Source organism: Lithobates pipiens, unplaced genomic scaffold, assembly GCF_037356315.1.
Source record: "Lithobates pipiens isolate NorthernLeopardFrog02 unplaced genomic scaffold, aLitPip1_a1.2 Scaffold_10, whole genome shotgun sequence".
Classification (NCBI taxonomy): domain Eukaryota; kingdom Metazoa; phylum Chordata; class Amphibia; order Anura; family Ranidae; genus Lithobates; species Lithobates pipiens.
Genome location: NW_027507686.1, coordinates 125,480,600 through 125,500,739, shown reverse-complemented (window position 1 = coordinate 125,500,739; position 20,140 = coordinate 125,480,600). Strand labels below are relative to the sequence as shown.

The 20,140-nt window shown below is 47.7% G+C and overlaps 1 protein-coding gene across 1 annotated transcript in view; it reads right to left on the bottom strand.

Moving 5' to 3' along the window:
* The window catches only part of MMP2 (matrix metallopeptidase 2), a 343,614-nt gene that overhangs the window by 28,492 nt on the left and 294,982 nt on the right, over window positions 1–20,140 (bottom strand). Inside the window, exon 11 of the mRNA XM_077458031.1 lies at window positions 121–280. Coding sequence (XP_077314157.1) covers window positions 121–280 — 160 coding nt within the window. The remainder of the gene's footprint in view (window positions 1–120; window positions 281–20,140) is intronic.

Here is a 20,140-nt window from a genome sequence, read left to right as displayed (position 1 = left end):
ACCAATTTGCCTTTCTTAATTAAAAAAATGCCCTTTGACCTTGTGAAACACTTTCAATGTACAGGATACACATTTTTCAGGCTTGTAATTGTTATTATCACTTAATGTGATTGGTATTACCTCCAAAACTTATCACCAGTAAAAAAGTATGTTTTCTTGTTTCTGCCCCAGTTAAATGCAGCATCCACACGTTTGACATCTGGTGGTAATCCAAGGTTAGTCAACTTCTTTGGGTATCCTCTTTCCAGCACGCTTGGAGAATAAACCCAATATTCATCACCTGTTAAAGAGATACAAATAATAAAAGAAAATGAATTGATTTTGCAAATACATTGTGTATATCTAAATATGCATCTGCATAAATTAGCAAGATTTTTAAGAGGACATTTAATATACTAATGAAACCACAGGATACATTCTCTACTACTGACAATGTACTTACTCGTTTGTCTTAGACAGCATGACCAATGAGCCTTACATAATAAAATACATAAATATAAATGTTTAGGGTATAGTAACCCATAGCAGCAAATCAAACATATGGCCATATTTGTTTAGTATACAGAACTCCATCTCATCACGTGTCACAGCACAGGAAAAATAGTCTTTAAGTAAAATTTGACCCTCTTGTGGTTTAGCATTCTTCTCTGAACCATGTGATCAGCAACAATTTATCTCCAGGAGAGGTACCCAGCCCGGGCTGTACAAGAGGTCTCCCTCTACACGTCAGGCTCTGCCACAAGGTACGTAACACACTCCAGTAGGATCCTCCTCAGGGGCTGCATCCTGATTCAGATTTTCTGTAGGGGAGCCAACCAGCAGCCTTGGAACTCTATCAGAGGCGGCTCTAGGCTTTTTGAGGCCTCAGGCAAAACCTAGACATGAGGCCCCACTCATGCCCATAATGGGAAAAATAATTCAAGCGATAAAAAAAAATTGTATAAATTACATATATTAAGAGCTTTAAAATGCTGGTGCCAGTTCTCTCGGTGCTGGTGTCAGTTCTCTCGGTGTTGGTGTCAGTTCTCTCTCAGTGCTGGTGTCAGTGCTCTCTCTCAGTGCTGGTGTCAGTGCTCTCTCTCAGTGCTGGTGTCAGTGCTCTCTATCTCACAGGCAATTTTAAACCGTTGCTGGTCTGAGCTTAATGCCACAGCGGCATTGTTGTCAGCAGAGGCGGCTCTTCAATCAGGCTGTCACGAGGCCCCTGTGAGTGCGAGGCCTTAGGCGACCGCCTTATTTGCCTAATTAGAGAGCCGCCTCTGAACTCTATCCCACCTCCAGTGAAGATCAGTAGTACCAAGCCTCATCTCCAGGCCTCATCACTTCCCAGGCTCCCTAAGGCAGACAGGCCACAGTAAACTCCTAATAGTGGGCAGTGAAAACATATGAAAATTCATAATCCATACCTACTGTAAGATCTCTCTGTAATATCAGTAATACTAAAGGCGACAGTCCTACCAACTAACAAAAGGGAGAAATGACAGCCTGGTTGAACTTAGGTGAAGGTGCATAAATCAAAGACTACAAATTGGCATTGGCTGACTACAGCCATGCAGAACTAAATTTAGACACTCCTGCTTAAAAGAGAAGTACGGGGGGGGGGGGGGTCCCTTTTTAAACTTTCATAGGTGGGTGCGGCATGGGACCAATGCTGTATCTGTCCCCCGGCATCTCTACACTGAGAACTGAGCCACGAACATCGCAGATGGCACAGTTCTCACAGATCCCTGAGAGGAGAGCCGATCACTGTCAATCAGCAGCTCTCTTCTCTGCTCCTCCACGCTCACTGGAGCACGGAGCTGTGGAGGGGCGGGTATCGGCCATCTCAGTCTCTCAGCGACTCGCTGAGAACCTGAGTCAGGCATCAGTCCAAGCACCTGGCAGATCCAGACTTCATTGTCGGGATGATGCGCATGGGCGTCCCCAGAACTTTTCATGGTGGGGTATCACTTTAGGTTCACCCATGCACCACCCCTTTTCGACAATGTCATTATCACATTATCATGGTCAGAGACTGCAGACATAGTACCATCCCTAGGATAAGTAATGTATAATGACCAACAGACCCAGCGAAACTATAGCAGTGATCCTTCCGGCTGGACAATTGGGGCGACTCTGGTCAGTAGTGTAGCATGTCTGTACCCTGGTAGTGGCTCGGTCTTTCTCTCTCTGGTGGCGCTGGGCAGCATGGCTCTCTCTGGCTTCTGCCCAGCACACTCCTTATTCTTTGCCCTGTAGTGCTCTCTCCCTCAGCTTTTTTCCAGGCTGCAGTCTCTCAATCTCTCTCTTGATTGAGCTGTAGCCTCCTCCCTGTGGAAAATGGGGCCACCAATCTTTGGGACTGCATGTCCCATGATGCTCTCCTCTCCTAGTCTCCTTTGATTGGCCCTCAGTTATGGTTAATAGGAAAGGAACGGAGCAGGCAGGAAGCTGGGCGGGGAACCTGGTGAGGGGGGGGGTGAGTGGGGGAAACCTCTGATAGCCCAGAGCTCGCCTTTCTCCTTTCACAGTGTTGCCGAGTTCTCTGCTGGACTGAGCAGGGAAAAGAGCCCAAAGTCCCACTACACTGATGGAGGGGCTTGACAGAACCTTGGCTGCCCGCACCCCGATAGCGACGCAACTGCGCTGAATTTAAGATCCGAGCCCTGATTCTGGGGGGGGGGGGGGGCACTTGACCCCCCTTGCCCCTACCTGCGGACGCCCATGATGATGCGTTGCCTGGACCAATTCCTGTGATGTCAGCAGAGAGCGGACTTCAAAACGAATTGCATTCCTGTGACCCGTAGGAGAAGCCCCACCAAATGAGCTCAGGCTGGACTTCTTCTTTAACCACTTGACCTCTGAAAGGTTTTACCCCCTTTATGACAAGGGCAGTTTTGCTATTCAAAATTATGCTGCTTTAACTGGCAACTGCTCGGTCATGCAATGTCTTTTGGCAATGCAATGCAAATGTTTTTTGGTGGTATTTGATCACCACCTACTAATATGTAACTATGTAACTTTTTATTTTTTATTATTTAAATGAAAAAAGATAGAACATTTTGAAAAAATAACTATATTTTCTACTTTCTTTTATAAAACATATCCGATACAAATTTTTTAAAAAATCTAATTTATTCATAAATTTAGGCCATAATGTATTTTGCAACATGTCTGGTAAAATAAAAAAAAATCACACTAAGTGTAAATTAATTGGTTTGTGTATAAGTAATAGGATCTAAAAACAATTGTATATATACTGGAATTTATGCTGCTATAGATAGAGTATACTGTAATGGTAATGCTCAGTGAATTATAGTGGTACTGTCGTAGTGTGGCAGGCAATCTGGTGCTAATAGACCCTCATTGGGAGGTACACGTAGGGCTCATGAACATTTCAAAGAAGCTCAAAGAATCTGCTCCTATAGGCTTTTAAGCTTTATTTAGCTCTCATTTTTGTCTACCTGGAAACTCCACTCCATGTTAGCCAATGTGTCCATGCACACTATGACCTTTTATATGCTCTTACAGGCAAAAAAAAAAAAAAAAAACCCACCAAACTCGCATTCTTGAGAGGAGCTTTAAAGCAGAAAAGATGCCTAAGTGCCAAAAATGCATGAAAAAGCTAAAAGAATAAAAAAATAAAACTATAGGAAAAATGAGCTGAGGGGAGGGTTTGTAAAAAAATGCTTATGCTAAAAAAAAAAAAAAAAAAAAAAAAAAGCACAAAGAAGCTTGAATAAGCTCAATAAAAATGTGCAAAAGAGCACAAAAAGCACATGCTTCTTCCAAGCTGCAGAGAAATAAAATCTCAAATGCCTGTAAAAGCAGCTTTTTTTTTTTTTTTTGAGCTGGAGTGTGCATGAGCCCTAACTGACACTGTTAGAAAAGTTTTAAATGTTTATTGTTCGACTATTAGAAAAACTATTAGAACAATAACAAATAACCCTGAGACTGATTTTTAAGATGACTTCTGAGCATGTTGTTGTATTAACTTGCTGAATCGTTTTGCTTTAACTAACTCCACAAGTTGTAGGATGATTAGGCTTAACCATATATGGTAGAACAAGACTGTACAGGAAACACTAATTAGCCAAATAAAGTACCATTTTGTACCAGGCACGCTATCTGTGTTTCCTCAGCCAATAGAAGCGTTATAGCTATAATATTGTAGATATTAGGAGGGGGGTGTACATCTCTTTGTGTGATTCTTACTGCATCTTTTGGCTTGTAAGCATCATCCTTTTGTGTGACACATCTTAAATAAATTGTCTGCTTTTCAATACATCTGGAGTTTGACTGATCACAGAAGAAGAATAATCCTAACATTTTTGGTCCTTCTATGCCGGAACCAACTAGCGAATTTCGGGTCAGATGGTCCCGACAAAAACTTTGGTGAGTATTGGACTTCACAACTCACTGAGGATTAAGAATCCCCCCACTTAATGTTAGTGGTGAAATAGGAGCGGGGGCCTAAGACCCGGATCCACTGTTTGGCTTCGAACTTCATGATCTAGTCCTCCTGGTGTTTGAGAGGTAAGATAATTTAAATTATTCTTAATTCTTTCTAAGAGTCTCTTCTTCTCTTTCTGTTTGATTCTGGTTTAATGTGTTGTAATTGCCGACATTGGGATTGATCGTATAATATCTTGATGATCCAGTGCTCGTAGACAGAGACATTTGAGGACGTTGTCTAAGGTAAAAAATTACGTCACCTGCTGTCCGGACAGACAAAAAAAAGATCTGAGGTATACCGAATGTCAGAGGTTGATTGACGTCGGAGGTTGATTGCCTGATGATTTAAGCAATATTTAGTTAAGTGATCTAGAGAGAGATCTGTGTGTTTAGTTTCTCCTTTCTCGTGTTTAACCTTTCTGTTGATGCTGTAACCTTATTGGAAAAAAACAGTACTGCAGAGACAAGTTTTAATAATTTTTTTTGATTCTACCTATAGTGTGGGGAGTGCTGATTTTTTTACTCTTGTATTCCTAGTTTTACCGTGGGCCGAGGGTCACTATCCCAGTGTTTTATAGATTAATGAGAGACCCGACTGGCGCTGACAGTGGGAAATAGTCTCTGTAAAAGAATGTTTTGTGCCTGCTTATGAGGCTGCTGTGTTCCTAATGTGCCAAGTGGGAGGGGAAGTTTGGTCTCAATAGTAAACTAACTGTAAAAAAGTGTCAGGATTTGGTGGATAAACTTAAATTGTTAGAACTCATAGGAACCAAACAGTTGGAGCTGCAAATTCAGGTAAAGGAGATCCAAAAGTCATATCACTGATGTGTTTAGCAAAAGAGAATTAGACCAGACGCAAGTGTTATCTAAATGTTTAACGAACATTTGAGAAGCAGAAAAATAGCTAAGTATGGCTGAGTAAAATAAATAAATAAATAAGTGTGAGAAATCATTGCAGGGAGACTAAAGCCTGCAGTTTTTCCTCACCCCCTCCCTCATGCGAATCTCCTGTGAGGAGGGAGTGAATTGCTCCTCTGTTTCAAATTCCTGTGTGAGAGATTGTGTCTGTAAAAAAAAAAAAAAGTTAACTCTTGACTAGCTACAGTATAACAATACAGAAGGGTTATATTGTAAATATTGAAACTTAGCATAAAAAAAGAAAAAGTACACTAACACCAGGTTGCTTTATTATTTTAGCATGCCATGGTGTTAATGGAAGCACATGGCAGAAATTGTTGATGGTTTTGATGAGGTAGATGGGAGACATGAAGTTGGATTGCACTGTGGAGTGAACAGAATGTTGTAGAATTATGAAGTGGCTTGATGAATGTGAGAAAAGAAAAGGCTGAGAATGTTTTGATTACTTTAAATGTGTCCAGTCCAGAGACAGTATGTGAGTGCTAATTTTACTGCCATAAGGAAACAAGGATTTGAATGGGCTTTGCTAAGAGAAATGTGCAGTAGTATTGAGGCCCAGAGAGAGGAGAGAACAGACTTGATGCTTTTATAGCACAAAAGTGATGGTCAAGAAGCTGTTTCTCAGAAACAAGAAAATACAGATTGCCTGACAGATGTAGCAGAAGAGAGGCAGATGGTGATGGATGACTAGTAGGGCAACATTAACCCTTTGAGCACACAGAGGTTAATTTGTGCATCTGTGAAAATATTATGATTTTTGGTGGGAAAGAAAGTCAGAATAATAGTCTTAAAATAAATATCTCTTGGATATGTTACCAGTGGCGTAACTAGATCCTTTAGGGCCCCGATGCAAGAAACCATGAAGGGCCCCCCTGAACCCCAGCCAGGGCCCTTCACTCCGAGTCTGGCTGTGGAACCCCAGGGCGTGGTCACAGGTATGACCGTTGTGAGCCCTGTAGTTCCACCACTGATATCAGTAGTTTTTATTTATTAATTATTTTACTTTTTTAGGTGCCCCATTGGGGGACTGTCCCTAGGCAGGATTGGGTCCCCGTCCCCAGAAGAGATGAGTTCCTTTTCTCCAGGGCAGATGAAGTTACTGCCCCCAGATGAGAAGGGGTCCTTGTCCCCAAGGGAGGTGGGGGTCCCTGTCCCCACGTGAGAAGGGGTCCCTGTCCCCAGGGGGATATGAAGGGGGTATGTAATAGTGTGTGCTAGCTGCCTATGCTGCTGCCGGCCATATGTAGAGGGGGGCTGCATGGGCCCCCTGCATCACAGGGCCCAGTTGCGGTCGCGACTGCTGCACCCCCTATAGTTACGCCCCTGTATGTTACTTTTATGCCGCGTACACACGATCAAACAATCGGGTGGAAAAGTCCGGCAAACTCAAGTCCGCCGGACAATCCCCCCATGTGTAGCCTCCAGCGGACTTTTTTTACCCGAAAGTTTGGCGGACTTAGAAAGTATTTTTGCACTCCAATCTTCCCGCCGGACTCGCATTTCGGCGGACAATCCGGCCATTGGTATGCCAGTCTGCCGTACTTTTGAAATGAGCTGACTTTTCCCACGCGGAGAAAAGTCAGCTCATTTTGAGCGCGTCTCCAGGTAGACGGGGCCAGCGAAGGAGGCGTTGCTGGCCCCGTCACCTGGTATGGACTTAAAGGGGAACCCCAATGCAGAAAAAAAATCGGCGTGGGGGTCCCCCCCAGGTCCACATCAGACCCTTGTCCGAGCACGCTACCTGGCGGGCCAGGAAAGGGGGGGACAAGCAAGCGCCCCCCCTCCTGAGCTGTACCAGGCCACGTGCCTTCAACATGGGGGTGCCTTGGAGAAGGGGGGCCACGCGCCCCCCCACCCCAAAGCACCTTGTCCCCATGTTGATGAGGACAAGGGCCTCTTCCCGACAACCCTGGCCGTTGGTTGTCGGGGTCTGCGGGCGGGGGGCTTATCGGAATCCGGGAGCCCCCTTTAATAAGGGGGCCCCCGGATACCGGCCCCCCACCCTATGTGAATGAGTATGGGGTACAATGTACCCCTACCCATTCACCTGTAAAAAAAAGTTAAAAAAAACACAACACACAAGGGTTAAAATAGTTTATTGTACAGCTCCAGGGGTCTTCCGTCTTCGGGGGTCTTCTCTCCTCGCCGCCGCCCTCTTCTTCCGACTTCGGGGGTCCTGTCCCCCTCTTCGGGAGTCTTGTCCCCCTCTTCGGTTCTTCTTGCCGGGCCACCGCGCCTTCTTCTAGCTCTTTTACAGGCGGTGGCCTGGTCTTCTGTCACTGCTTTCGCCGTCTTCTGTTCTTCTCTTCAGATGTTGCCTCGTTGTATCCTCCGCTTACAATGGCACGGACGCGATGCGCGGCGACTTATATATAGGGACATCACCGGATGATGTCCCCGCCCATTATGGTGTCACAGTCCCAGAGGATGCTGGGACTGTGACATCATAATAGGCGGGGACATCATCCGGTGATGTCCCTATATAAGTCGCCGCGCGCCTTGTCCCCGTCATTGTGAGCAGAGAGAGCGACGAGGCAACATCTGAAGAGAAGAAGAGAAGAGCAGAAGAACAGAAGGCGGCAACAGTGGCGACAGAAGACCGGGCCACCACCTGTAAAAGAGCTAGAAGAAGGAGCGGTGGCCCGGCAAGAAGAACCGAAGAGGGGGACAAGACCCCCGAAGTCGGAAGAAGAGGGCGGCGGCGAAGAAGAAAGCAGGGCTCCTCCGCTAGCAAAAGAGCTAGCAGAAGATAGCGGAGGAGTCCGGCGAGAAGACCCCCGAAGACAGAAGACCCCCGGAGCTGTGCAATAAACTATTTTAACCCTTGTGTGTTGTGTTTTATTTTTACTTTTTTCCACAGGTGAATGGGTAGGGGTACATTGTACCCCATACTCCTTCACATAGGGTGGGGGGTCGGTATCCAGGGGCCCCCTTATTAAAGGGGGCTCCCGGATTCCGATAAGCCCCCCGCCCGCAGACCCCGGCAACCAACGGCCAGGGTTGTCGGGAAGAGGCCCTTGTCCTCATCAACATGGGGACAAGGTGCTTTGGGGTGGGGGGGCCGCGCGGCCCCCCCTTCCCCAAGGCACCCCCCATGTTGAGGGCACGAGGCCTGGTACGGCTCAGGAGGGGGGGGGGGGGGCGCTCGCTCGTCCCCCCCTTTCCTGGCCGGCCGGGTAGCGTGCTCGGACAAGGGTCTGATGTGGACCCGGGGGGGACCCCCACGCCGATTTTTTTCGGCGTTGGGGTTCCCCTTTAAGTCCATACCAGGTGGCGGGGCCAGCGATGTCTCCTTCGCGGGCCCCGCCACCTGGAGACGTGCTCAAAATGAGCGTACTTTCCTCCGCATGTGTGGGCGAGTCGGTTCATTTCAAAAGTACGGCAGATAGTCCGGCGGACTTAGTACGTCGTATTAGTCCGCTGAAAAAGTGCCTTGTGTGGGCAAGTAGCTCGTTCGGAAAGTCCGACGGGAAGTCCGCCGGATAGTCCACTACGTGTGTACGCGGCATTAGAATTCCCAGACTTTCAACTGTAAAGTGTTAATGATGCAATGCTGTTTACATTTGGGTACATTTATGAAGTTAAAAGGCTAAATTTTTAATCAGAATATGTGTTTCGGTAAAAAGAAAAAAGGTTCTGTTTTGGGACCCTGTGGATTTCACTTGGGACCAGAGAATAAGGGGAACAATACAAAAGGGGGTTCAAATTTTCTTAAATTGTGCAAAAATATTGGGGTCTGAGGAAAAAATATTCAGAGATATATGTATGTATGTATGTGTGTATGTATGTATTTATATGTATGTATGCGTATACTGTGTATCTATCTATCTATCTATATATATATATATATATATATATATATATATATATATATATATATATATATATATATATATATATATATATATATATATATATATATAGAATCTTTATGTCAAATAATGAAAATTATGCTAGGAAACATTTTATGTCTGGACTTATATTTGAATAAATTAAAGAATATTGTTTTTAACAAGTCCAAGGTAAGGAATGCTTTCTTTGGTAGTTTGATCTGTGATCCTGTGCAATTCAAGTGCAGATATGACACCCCCCCCCCCCCCCCTCCTCTACATAACTGAAGAATGAGACGAGTTCCTTTTATGGGGTGGGTGTCTACTGATTACATGAATGAGTACAAAATTCAAAAAAATGTAGACTACTCAGTCCTTAGAGACAAAGAAACAAATGATGTCCCTCCTGGGTATGACACATTTTCGTAGAGCCTGGATTCCCGGGTATTCCATGCTGATGGCCCCGTTGGTTCAGGCATGACGTGGGAGCCCTATGGCCCCCCAGGATGCTATAAAATGGAGTGAGGAAACAGAGACGGCCTTTACTCATCTAAAACAAGTCCTTTCTAGTTCATAAGCGCTAGCCTTACCAAACTATGACAAACCTTTTGAACAAACAGTAGACTCAAGGGAAGGTCACATGACATCGGTACTTACACAGTCACAGGGCGGGCACCAGACGCCGATTGCTTACTATTCTACAAAATTAGGCAGTGTAACTAGAGCACTTCCACCCTGTGTACAAGCAGTGGTAGTTGCAGCTGAAGCAGTTAAGGCCTTAGCATCTATAATGCTATATCACCCGCTGACACTTAAAGTACCACATGCAGTATCTGTTATCCTTTTACAAAATATCACATTTGAGCCCAGCACAACAACTTTCCTGATTGACAATACATTTGACACAACCTCACTTAACAATACAGAGGTGTACTACATTAAACCCATACACAATAATACCACGTCCTACTGATGGTCATAAACACGACTCTACTGCTGCCATTGCAGAAAAGGTACTGCCACAAAGTGATTTGAAAGATGTACCGTTATCTAATCCTGACATGACACTTTTTGTTGATGGCTCCAGTAAGAAAAATCCAGACGGTACAAATGCAACTGGATATGCAGTAGTGACACAGGATGAAATTTTGGAAGCTAGGCCATCACCAAAACATTATTCAGCACAAGTAGCAGAACTTGTAGCACTGACAAGAGCATGCATACTATCAGAAATAAAATCTGTAACCATATACACTGACAGTCAATATGCCTTTTCAACAGTACATGTTTTTGCACAACAATGGAAAAACAGGGGGATGGTCACCTCCAGTGGTAAACCAATTTCACACATGGACTTCATTCTAGAACTCCTAGATGCAATACAGTTACCAAAAGAGCTTGCAATCTGCAAATGTCAAGCACATACAAAATATACAGACCCCATCTCCAAGGGAAATAAAAGGGCAGACGAAGCGGGCAAAATATACAAATAATGACAGAACAAGAAATCCATAGAGATAGATCATACAGTCCTACTGATATGCAGCAGAATGCACCCCCAGGGAGAAAAAATATTGCAAAAACAAAAGGTTGCACAATAATAGATAACATCTACATGTCACATGATTGAAAACCAGTATTGCCAAAATCCCTATTTAGGTATGCAGCAGTATTGACATACGGGGGGTTATTTACGAAAGGCAAATCCACTTTGCACTGCAAGTGCCCTTGGAAGTGCAGTCGCTCTCAATCTAAGGGGTAGATCTGAAGTGAGTGGAAACTCTTCTGATTTTATCATCCAATCATGTGCAAGCTAAAATGCTGTTTTTTATTTTCCTTGCATGCCCCCCTCAGAACTACAGCGACTTTACTTCCAAGTGCACTTGCAGTGCAAAGTGGATTTTTCTTTAGTAAATAACCCCCATGGAGTAACACGTGTCAAACAGGGGGATGACTGAGATGTTAACCTCTTCCCACCCGCCCTATAGCTGAATGACGGCCGTAGAGCAGGCGCTTTCGTCCGGGAGGCCGTCCCTGGACATCATGTTTACTTCCGCAATGCGCGCCGCCGCGGGCGCGCATCGGGGAAGTTCTGTGTTTGCCGTGTCCCCCGGAGACAGGTAAACACAGATCGCTGTAAACGTCCAATCACAGCAGCCGTTTACAGCGCGATCGGCGTGTCCAATGTGAGATGAGATCATCTCTCAGCGCCGCTCTCCCTCCTCACACAGACAGCGTGTGAGAGGGGAGAGATGAACGGCTGCAGCGGCCGTAAGTGTAAAAAAAAAAGTTAAAAAAGTGCCATCCTCCCCCAGTGCCATCCTCCCCCAGTGCCATCCTGCCCCAGTGCCATCCTGCCCCAGTTCCATCCTGCCCCAGTGCCATCCACCCCAGTGCCATCCACCCCAGTGCCAAGAGGTTCAAAAAATCTGGCTACAAAGGGAGGTCTCACACAAAGTGGGACTTGTCTCAAACCGGTGAAGTCTCCCTCCCCTTCCAACTCCCCTACCATATCTGCTGGAACTCTGCAGCTGGTTAGGATAAAAGGGACAGTAACTATCCTTGGGTTACTGGTGACTCTTGGAGAGGCATCCACAAGAGGGGTTATATGTTATGGAAGAGCAGAGGAACCTTTGGATTGGGAAAGAACAGGAAAAGCATTGACTCTAACCTTTATAGAGGGAATAACTAGCACTATACTGGTAGACTTCTGTCAGATTTCAGATTGTGGGGATACAACTGGGGCTAGAAGACTTCTACGGGCAGATAAATACGTTTGCTGGCTCTAGAATAGGGCAGGATGTCAAGCATGGAAACAGGCCCTGTGGACCACAGTGTATTACGATTGGGGGTATAATCTACCAGGGTCTAAAAAGTGGAATAAAGGAAGGACTCATAATTACACAAGCAGCCAACTCCCCCTGCACACATAGTAAGAACTGTAACCAATTATTGATAACTAGGGATGAGCTTGGTGTTCGATTCGAACGTATGTTAGACTCGAACATTGGCTGTTCACACGTTCGCCGAATACCGAACGTTATGGGCCGTTCATGCCAAATTCGGGTGGCGCTCATGGCCCACAATGCACTGCAGCATCACAGTGCATTGCTGGCTCATGATTGGCCAAGCATGCACTGTGACAACACATGCTTGGCCAATCACAGCGCCGGCAGTGAAGAGAGCCATAATTGGCCACAGGCAGGATGCCTGTGGCCAATTATAGCTCAGGGGGGGTTTAGTACACGCCCCACACTATATAAGGCCCCCAGCGCGGCGGCCTTGTGTAGTGTGTTCCGGTGTGCAGGGAAAGAGCTAGATAGGCAGGGACAGTGTGTTCTTTTCTCAGGCATCTGCAGGAGTTAAAGTGGGTGTTGTGTGCCTCCAGCACAATATACACCTGTATCTACCCTTTTTTGCTGGTGTTCTCTAATATAAGCATCTGCAGGAGTTAGTGGGTGTTGTGTGTCTCCAGCACAATATACAATACCCAATTGCTGGGTTTCCCATCTCCCTGCAGGCCATTACTATGTCTGGAGGCCAACAAGGAGAGGCAGACAGTCACGGACCAATAAAAGAGGGCAAGCAGGCTCTGTGTCTAGAGACAACAGTGCTGGTTGTGGACGCGGTGCATCGTCATCAGCAGGTGGCCATGGGACACGTTTGTCCTTATTTTCAGCAGCTGGACGTGTTGGGCCGAATCATGCTAAAGACTTGGTAGAGTGGATGACCAAGCCCTCTTCATCCTCCTCATCCTCTCTCACCCAGGCTCAGGGTGCTAGCAAAGCAGCTGCCAAGATGTCCTCTTCCCTCGTCTCAATGTCATCAGTCACTCCTTCCCTAGACCCACCGTGTCCTCCTGAGGAGTTGTCAGTACTAGAATCCCTTTAGGACCCAGCACAACTTACCTGACACAGCCTGTGTCTGGGAGACAACAGTGATTGGTCAGCTCACCTTTAAATCACCTGTATCAGCATTCAGTCAGTGCTCGTGTTAGAGTTCACTTGTGTTTGATCCAGCTGATATTTGCTCTGAGTCTTTCGTGTTTGACCCGGCTTGTTTGACCCTCCTTGCTTGCTTCTGATTCGGTACCGTTTGGACTCTGATCTACCTGTGTATGACCCAGATTGCCTAGACTACGCTTTGCCTGATGCTACTAGTACCCTCATCTGCAGCAGTGAACCACAAGGTCCAGCAATCATATATCCTCATCTACAGCAGTGAACTACAAGGTCCAGCAATCATCTACCTTTGTCTGCAGCGGTGTACTACAAGTCCCAGCTGACCTGCTCTGCTTAGACCTGCTCATGGTATGTGCTTTGAACTCTTTGTATAATCAACACACCTGAACTGTTACTTGTTATCTGTTCCTAGCCTGACATTAAAACGAGCCATACATAAAGGGAAACCTATCATGGATCCTGAGCAGGCTCAGTTGTTTACACAAGAACTTTGCCGTTTATCACATCAAGTTCAGGAAATGGCCACAGAGCTCACCAAGGTGCAATCTCCTTCTACTACCACCATTACAAAAACTCCATCTGAACCAAAAATTCCTTTGCCCGACCGGTTTTCTGGTGACCGTAAGGCCGCGTACACACGGGCGGACTGTTCGCCCAACCTTGTTCGGCAGTTTCCTCAAACAGTCCGCTCAAAATTTGCATGAGCGGACTTGCCCACACACGAGCGGACTGTTTGACGAACAAGGTTGGGCAAACAGTTCGCTCAACTTTTGAAATGAACGGACTCGCCCACGTAAGGCGGAGGCAAATCCGCCCATTTCGAGCGCGTGTACAGGTAGGCGGGGCCCGCGAAGGAGACGTCGCGGGCTCCGCCGCCTGGAATGGGCTTAAAGGGGAACCCCAACGCCGAAAAAAATCGGCGTGGGGGTTCCCCCCAAGTCCACACCAGACCCTTGTCCGAGCACGCTACCCGGCCGGCCAGGAAAGGGGGGCGAGCGAGCGCGCCCCCCCTCCTGAGCCGTACCAGGCCGCGTGCCCTCAACATGGGGGGTGCCTTGGGGAAGGGGGGCCGCGCGGCCCCCCCACCCCAAAGCACCTTGTCCCCATGTTGATGAGGACAAGGGCCTCTTCCCGACAACCCTGGCCGTTGGTTGTCGGGGTCTGCGGGCGGGGGGCTTATCGGAATCCGGGAGCCCCCTTTAAGAAGGGGGCCCCCGGATACCGGCCCCCCACCCTATGTGAATGAGTATGGGGTACAATGTACCCCTACCCATTCACCTGTGAACTAAAGTACAATAAAAAACACAACACAGAGAAAAAATATTTTATTGCACAGCTCCGGGGGTCTTCGGGGGTCTTCTCGCCGGACTCCTCCGCTATGTGTGTGTAGCTCTTTTGCTAGCGGAGGAGTCCGGCTTTCTTCCTCCCCGCCGCCGGCCTCTTCTCCCGACTTCGGGGGTCTTGTCCCCCTCTTCGGTTCTTCTGCCGGGCCACCGCGCCTGGTCCGGTGGCCCGGTCTTCTGTCGCCGTCTTCCGTTCTTCTGTCGCCGCCTTCGGTTCTTCTGCCGGGCCACCGCGCCTTCTTGTAGCTCTTTTACAGGCGGTGGCCCGGTCTTCTGTCGCCGCTGTCGTCGCCGCCGCCTTCCGTTCTTGTTCTTCTTCTTGTTCTTCTTCTTCTTCTCCTGGAGATGTTGACTCGACGATCTCTCCGGCCGGAATGCCAGAGCCGCGCTGTGCGGTCACTTATATAGTGACAATGGGGCGGTGTCACATGGTATATGTCACATGGGTTGGTCACATGGTGACCCCGCCCCCTTACGATGTCATAGTCCCCATGTGACATCAACCCATGTGACCAACCCATGTGACATATACCATGTGACACCGCCCCATTGTCACTATATAAGTGGCAGCGGAGCGTGTCCCTGGCATTCCGGCCGGAGAGATCGTCGAGTCAACATCTCCAGGAGAAGAAGAAGAAGAACAAGAAGAAGAACAAGAACGGAAGGCGGCGGCGGCGGCGACGACAGCGGCGACAGAAGACCGGGCCACCGCCTGTAAAAGAGCTACAAGAAGGTGCGGTGGCCCGGCAGAAGAACCGAAGGCGGCGACAGAAGAACGGAAGACGGCGACAGAAGACCGGGCCACCGGACCAGGCGCGGTGGCCCGGCAGAAGAACCGAAGAGGGGGACAAGACCCCCGAAGTCGGGAGAAGAGGCCGGCGGCGGGGAGGAAGAAAGCCGGACTCCTCCGCTAGCAAAAGAGCTACACACACATAGCGGAGGAGTCCGGCGAGAAGACCCCCGAAGACCCCCGGAGCTGTGCAATAAAATATTTTTTCTCTGTGTTGTGTTTTTTATTGTACTTTAGTTCACAGGTGAATGGGTAGGGGTACATTGTACCCCATACTCATTCACATAGGGTGGGGGGCCGGTATCCGGGGGCCCCCTTCTTAAAGGGGGCTCCCGGATTCCGATAAGCCCCCCGCCCGCAGACCCCGACAACCAACGGCCAGGGTTGTCGGGAAGAGGCCCTTGTCCTCATCAACATGGGGACAAGGTGCTTTGGGGTGGGGGGGCCGCGCGGCCCCCCTTCCCCAAGGCACCCCCCATGTTGAGGGCACGCGGCCTGGTACGGCTCAGGAGGGGGGGCGCGCTCGCTCGCCCCCCTTTCCTGGCCGGCCGGGTAGCGTGCTCGGACAAGGGTCTGGTGTGGACTTGGGGGGAACCCCCACGCCGATTTTTTTCGGCGTTGGGGTTCCCCTTTAAGCCCATTCCAGGCGGCGGAGCCCGCGACGTCTCCTTCGCGGGCCCCGCCTACCTGTACACGCGCTCGAAATGGGCGGACTTTCCGAGCGGGAACAGTCCGCTCATTTCGAAAGTACAGCGGACAAGCCCACACACGGGCGGACTGTTCGCTCAAACACAGTTTCAGCGGACAGTTTTTCGGAATTTCCGAAAGACTTTGTCCGTCCAACTGTCCGCTGAAACTGTCCGCTGAAAGCCCACACACGAGCGGACTGTCCGCCCAAACACTGTTCAGCGGACAAGGTTGGGCGAACAGTCCGCCCGTGTGTACGCGGCCTAAAGGGTTTTGCAACTTTAAAAACAGCTGCAAATTATATTTCAAGTTGAGGCCATCCTCTTCTGGCCCTGAAACTCAGAGGGTTCAAATCATTATCTCTCTACTACAGGGTGACCCCCAGGCTTGGGCCTTTAACCTGGAACCAAACCATCCAGCCCTGCTAACAGTAGATGCCTTCTTTGAAGCCCTTGGGTTGCTATATGATGATCCAGATCGTGCTGCTACTGCAGAATCGACCCTGCGTAACTTAAAACAAGGAACTACCACAGCTAAAATGTATTGCTCAGAGTTTCGCAGGTGGGCCCCGGAATCTGGCTGGAATGATGCAGCTCTCCGCAGCCAGTTTAGAATTGGCCTTTCAGATGCTATTAAAGACGCTCTGGTCAACTTCTCTTACCCAGCCTCACTGGAGGAGGCTATGTGTCTAGCCATTAGAATTGACCGCCGCCAGCGAGAGAGGAGGCGAGAACAAACAATGGCTGTGGCAAACTATATACCTTCCTTACCACCTGATTATTCCATCTCCAGTGCCAAAGGAAGAGCCTATGCAGTTAGGCTCCACCCGGTCATCTGCCCAGGAACACAAACGCCGGCGTAATATGGGACTCTTTGCTTATACTGTGGCCTCAAGGGTCATATGCTCCGTTCGTGCCCTACACGTCCGGGAAACTCCAGGACCTAGGTGATTGCGGGGAGGTCACCTTAGGTCTACTCTCATCTCCCCAGGGGGACAATCGTATACTTTTACCCGCTGTCATTCACTTTGGGACAGGGGCTCATGAACTGCTGGCCTTGGTGGATTCTGGAGCAGCTGAGTTTTTATTGATAAAACTCTGATCACCTCTTTGTCCCTGGAAACTCATGCTCTAGATTGCCCAGTCCACCTGATCTCCGTGGATAATCGGCCTCTCTCACAAGACCTAGTGCTCCAATCCACCAAACCTTTCCAGTTACAATTAGGGGCTTTGCATTGGGAGAAGATCTCATGTCTTGTCATTGACTCTCCATACACTCCTTTGATCCTAGGCCTTCCTTGGCTTCAGAAGCACAATCCTGTAATTGACTGGCCAACAGGAGATATTCTGGCTTGGTTCAATCAGTGTAAAAAGAGCTGCATCCAGCACCTTGTTCGACTTGATACCTGTCAAGTGGGAATGGAACAGATTCTGCTTTGTTATAAGGACTTTCGGGATGTGTTTTCTAAAGGAATTGCTGACACTTTACCTCCTCATCGCAGTTATGATTGTCCCATTGACCTCTTGCCTGACACTACACCTCCTCGAGGGAGAGTCTTTCCACTGTCTGAACCAGAGAATCTTGCTTTACAAGAATACATCCAGGAAAACCTAGCTAAGGGTTTCATCCGTCCCTCCACTTCTCCCACAGGAGCAGGATGCTTCTTTGTCCCAAAGAAGGATGGAGGACTGAGATTTTGTGTTGATTACATAGGTCTAAATAAAATAACTGTTCCCAATCGGTATCCTCTCCCTCTCATCACAGAGTTGTTCTCTCAAATCCAGGGAGCCAAAATCTTCTCCAAACTGGACTTAAGGGGAACCTATAATCTGGTGCGAATCCGTGCAGGCGAGGAATGGAAGACGGCCTTTAACACCAAGGATGGTCATTACGAATGTCTTGTCATGCCTTTCCACCTCAGGAATACACCAGCCATCTTTCAGAACTTCATGAATGACATTTTCCGTGACATGTTGGGTCGCTTCATGCTTGTATATTTAGACGATATTTTGATATACTCTCCCAATCTTGAAACACATCAGAAGCATGTCTGCTTGGTATTAGCTCGACTAAAGACTCACTCCCTTTTTGTAAAGCCTGAAAAATGTATTTTCCATGTTAAACAAGTACCTTTCCTGGGTTACCTAATTTCTGACACAGGCCTCACCATGGACCCAGCCAAGGTTCAAGCCATTTTAGACTGGGCACCACCTTCAGACCTGAAGGCAGTTCAACGCTTCCTGGGCTTTGCAAATTTCTATCAAAAATTCATTAAGAACTTTGCCACCATTGCACATCCCATCACCTCTCTCACCAGGAAGACTCCTAGTACATTTAAATGGACTACTGAAGCCCAGGCAGCCTTCACTCAGTTAAAGAAAGCCTTTACCTCTGCACCAATTCTACGCCATCCTGTTACTGAGCTACCTTTTATTGTAGAGGTAGATGCATCTGAAGTAGGGGTGGGGGCGCTTTTGTCACAAAAAGATCCTGTAAATGCTGCCATCCACCCCTGTGCCTTCTTGTCCCATAAATATTCCACAGCAGAGCGCAATTATGATATAGGCAACAGAGAACTTTTAGCCATAGAGCTAGCTTTGGAGGAGTGGAGACATTGGCTGGAGGGAGCTCGCTATCCATTCATAGTTCTGACTGACCACAAAAACCTTGAATATATCCGTTCTGCCAATAGACTGAACTCGTGTCAAGCCAGGTGGTCATTGTTCTTCTCCAGATTTGACTTCACAATTTCTTATTTACCAGGTCCAAAAAACATTAAGGCTGATGCCTTGTCTCGCAGCTTTTTATCAGAGTCTCCTCCTCCGCTTCCTCCACGACCCATTATCTCTGAGGATAGGATTTTGGCTTTTACCCAGACTGACATCTCTGAGGCCTTGTTACCAGCACAGGCTGAAGCCCCTCCCTCCACTCCCTCTGGTATGCTCTTTGTGCCCCTGGCTCTTCGTTTGCAGGTATTGCAACAAGTACATGCATCAAAACCTGAAGCACATCCAGGGTTTAGACAAACTTTTGAGATTGTCTCTCGCAACCTCTGGTGGCCATCGCTTAGGCAGGATGTGTTAGCCTTCGTCCAGGCCTGTGAAGTTTGCGCCAGAAGCAAGAGCAGTACCTCTAAGCCCCCTGGTCTCCTTCATTCTCTACCAATACCTACCTGTCCCTGGAACCATTTATCTATGGACTTTATCACAGACTTGCCTCTGTCCCAGGGATGTTCCACGATCTGGGTGGTGGTAGACAGGTTCAGTAAGATGGCCCACTTTGTTCCGCTTCCAAAGCTTCCATCTGCTAAAGAACTGGCATCTTTATTCATTAAGCATATTTTCAGGCTCCATGGGGCACCAGTTAACATTGTCTCTGACCGTGGCTCTCAGTTTATAGCCCAGTTTTGGAAGGCCCTTTGCTCTCAGCTGGGGATTAAATTATCATATTCTTCAGCATATCATCCTGAGACAAATGGCCAAACAGAAAGGACTAATCAGACTCTAGAGAAGATGGTACGTTGTCTGATGGCCAAAGATGAGGTTGAGTGGGTCAACATCCTTCCATGGGCAGAGTTTGCCTTTAATAATTGTGCCAGCACCTCTACAGGGACCTCTCCTTTCTTTTGTGTTTACGGGTTGCATCCTCGTGTGTGCTCATTTGATCTTCCGCCCTCTGATGTTCCAGATGCCAACACTACGATTGAACATTTCTCCAAAATCTGGTCCGATGTAAATCGTGCTATTTCTCGCTCTGTGCAGACTTTTAAGAAAACTGCTGACAAAAAGCGCTCAAAGGCACCAGGATATAAAGTTGGTGACAAAGTGTGGTTATCATCTCGGAATCTGTCCCTGCATGTTCCATCTAAAAAGCTTGGCCCAAAATTCATCGGGCCTTATGAAATTTCGGAGATTGTTAATCCTGTGTCCTACAGATTAAAACTTCCCCCATCCATGCGCATTCCAAACGTCTTTCATGTTTTATTGTTGAAACCTGTTCATTCCAGCCTCCTAGTAAATGAACCAGAGCCTGTGGATGTGTTGGACAGTCAAGAATATGAAGTGGCATTTATTCTTGATTCCAGACGAGTGCGCAATTCCTTACAATATCTCGTTCATTGGAAAGGGTTCAGCCCAGAGGATCGATCTTGGGTACCAGCTCGTGATCTTCATGCTG